The sequence below is a fragment of the Austrofundulus limnaeus genome, unplaced genomic scaffold, assembly GCF_001266775.1.
Source record: "Austrofundulus limnaeus strain Quisiro unplaced genomic scaffold, Austrofundulus_limnaeus-1.0 Scaffold909, whole genome shotgun sequence".
NCBI lineage: Eukaryota > Metazoa > Chordata > Actinopteri > Cyprinodontiformes > Rivulidae > Austrofundulus > Austrofundulus limnaeus.
Window position 1 is genome coordinate 83,292 of NW_013953311.1, and position 2,269 is coordinate 85,560.

Consider the following 2,269-nt stretch of genomic DNA (forward strand, 5'->3'; position numbering starts at 1 on the left):
GGCCAAATCTGGTTCTCGTTAACATTTTATCTGGCATCGAAAAGTAGCATTTTAAATGAAAAATCTCTTATTACTTTAAAGAATTTTAGATGAATTTTTAGTCACTGTTTTCTTTTGTTTTTACCTGGTTTGTGCTAAAATGTAAGAAAATAAATGAAAAAGTCGTTGACAGAGCGTAAGCATAAGAAATGAATTCTAATGATGTCTTCATAAATTGCTTTTTTTTTTATCTTATCAGGCTTTGCATGTTCTGAACTCTACGTAAAACAACTTTGAAAAGGTCATTTATATCTCTAACAAAAGATAACGTTATTTAAATACAAAAATTAGCCCTTAGCTTGGACCAAGTTCTGAATTTTGGCTCTCTTGTGTAACTGAGTTCGACACCCCTGCTCTAATGGAAGTTAATAATTAAAAGTATTTTATAAACTGTCACGTTTGCATAATTTGTATCCATAAAACACACGTAGAGGTATGTTTTTCCAGCATAATATAAAAATATTCACTACATGCTGGAATGCAATTTATACCAATCTGAAGTTTCCTTTAAAGAAGGGCGCGCTACAAAACACTTCCCACCTTACAGAAAACGCTTCCACGTCTGCTCAGGTAGTACGGTCGTTACGTAACATTTCCGTTTGCCTGCGCCTTGATAAGAGATTTAATAAATATTTATTGCTTAGTTCCTTAAGTTTATATGACTGTGTTTTATCACACCCATGAGCAGACCTTGAACTCTTACAAGAAACTGCAGCTGAAGTGGGGCTGAGTGAAGTAAATCAGTACCTTCTCATTGTACACTTCTCCTCTCAGCACCTCCGGAGCCATCCAGTAGGGGGAGCCGACAACAGCCAGGGGCTCCTGGACCTCCTCCTCACTGAAGAGTTAAAAAAAAAAAAAAAGAGTTTTTGTTCAATTCTTGAGAAACTTCAAAAACACCAACATGTAGAATAATCCGATTAAACATCGCTTTCAGGCATTTTGTGGAGGAAAACAGTTATTGAGCAGAAAAACAGGAGGGAAGATCTTATGGAGTTACACCAAACAAACGGTTGGCATGTGATCTTTACAGTGGCAACAACAGATTAGTGGTGGGAGGGAAAGAAAACTCCAGTTAAAAACAAGAATCTAATTGTTTTAATGTTGCACTTTAAAAAAGAAATGGTATTACTGAACAATAAAAAAATGAAAAAGACCAAAGGACAAATTAGCTCAATCTGCGTCCAATTTAAGATCAGTTAGGACATCACTGTCGAGATGATCTTTTATAATATACAAAAGGCTTTTCTTGAATTATTCATTGCCTATGCAGAAACAAGCACATCTGTTTTATTTAGTTATTTATTTGGACAAAAAGCCCCAGTGGGCAAACCGACTTGTTACTGCAGTCATATAAAAATAAAATAAATACATTATGAATGAACCTGGCATGCTAAACAAAAGAGATCAACACTAATGTGAAATTACTGCGACACTGCTCAGCTGTGTACACAGCATATTAACCTAGGAACTAGAATGGAAACTGAACAAAAAAGGGAAAAAATAATAATACAAGCATGACATTGTTAAAAAAGGAACTGATGACAATCAGTTATTGATGAAGGTCTCCTAACCATATTACAAGGGGTTCAACCCTCCTATACAGTTGTGTTAAAATTTCTGTATTTTATTGCACAAGATTCTAGATGAACTTACGACTAATTCAGCTGCTGCCGTCTTGGAATGACTCAAATCTAAAAGATTTTATAGCAATTCATGCAGACGCCATCTTATTACATCAGTTTCTTGCACAGAAGTCTTGTTATTTGCAAGTAGCAAACAGCAACAGCAGCATTTAGCTGTAGCATTTCTGGTGCAACTTTGGATAATTCCTGCAAAAAACTATATTTTTGGTGGAAGCATGCTTAGTTTGCATGAACAAAATTGTTTTAAAATGGCAGAAATCATCTTTGGAGCTGGCTTTAGCTCATCTTCCTGAAACTACAACCCATTATTCCAAATGGAGAATTCTTAATGGTTTCTACTGATAAGTTTTACTAAACATGATGATGATAAACTTTATTAATTTCATAAAACATAAAAAAACATTAAAAAAACAATTTCTATGTACAATAAAAAGAAATACAAATAAAATGAAATGAAAGGTGGCAGAGAGAAGAAAATAATCTTATCTGCCCCTTTTTTACAAATACAAATTCAAACTATAAAGATTTTTCAGTTACTAACATAAAACAAAACAATGGGCCTCATGCAGGAACATGTTCGTATT

General features: G+C 34.1%; 1 protein-coding gene across 1 annotated transcript in view; it reads right to left on the reverse strand.

Annotated features, from left to right (window-relative positions):
* The window catches only part of LOC106533226 (dual specificity testis-specific protein kinase 2), a gene marked incomplete at its 5' end in the record, with an annotated part of 26,993 nt that overhangs the window by 3,589 nt on the left and 21,135 nt on the right, over window positions 1-2,269 (reverse strand). Inside the window, 1 exon segment of the mRNA XM_014029465.1 lies at window positions 787-877. Within this exon segment, the coding sequence (XP_013884919.1) occupies window positions 787-877 (91 nt within the window).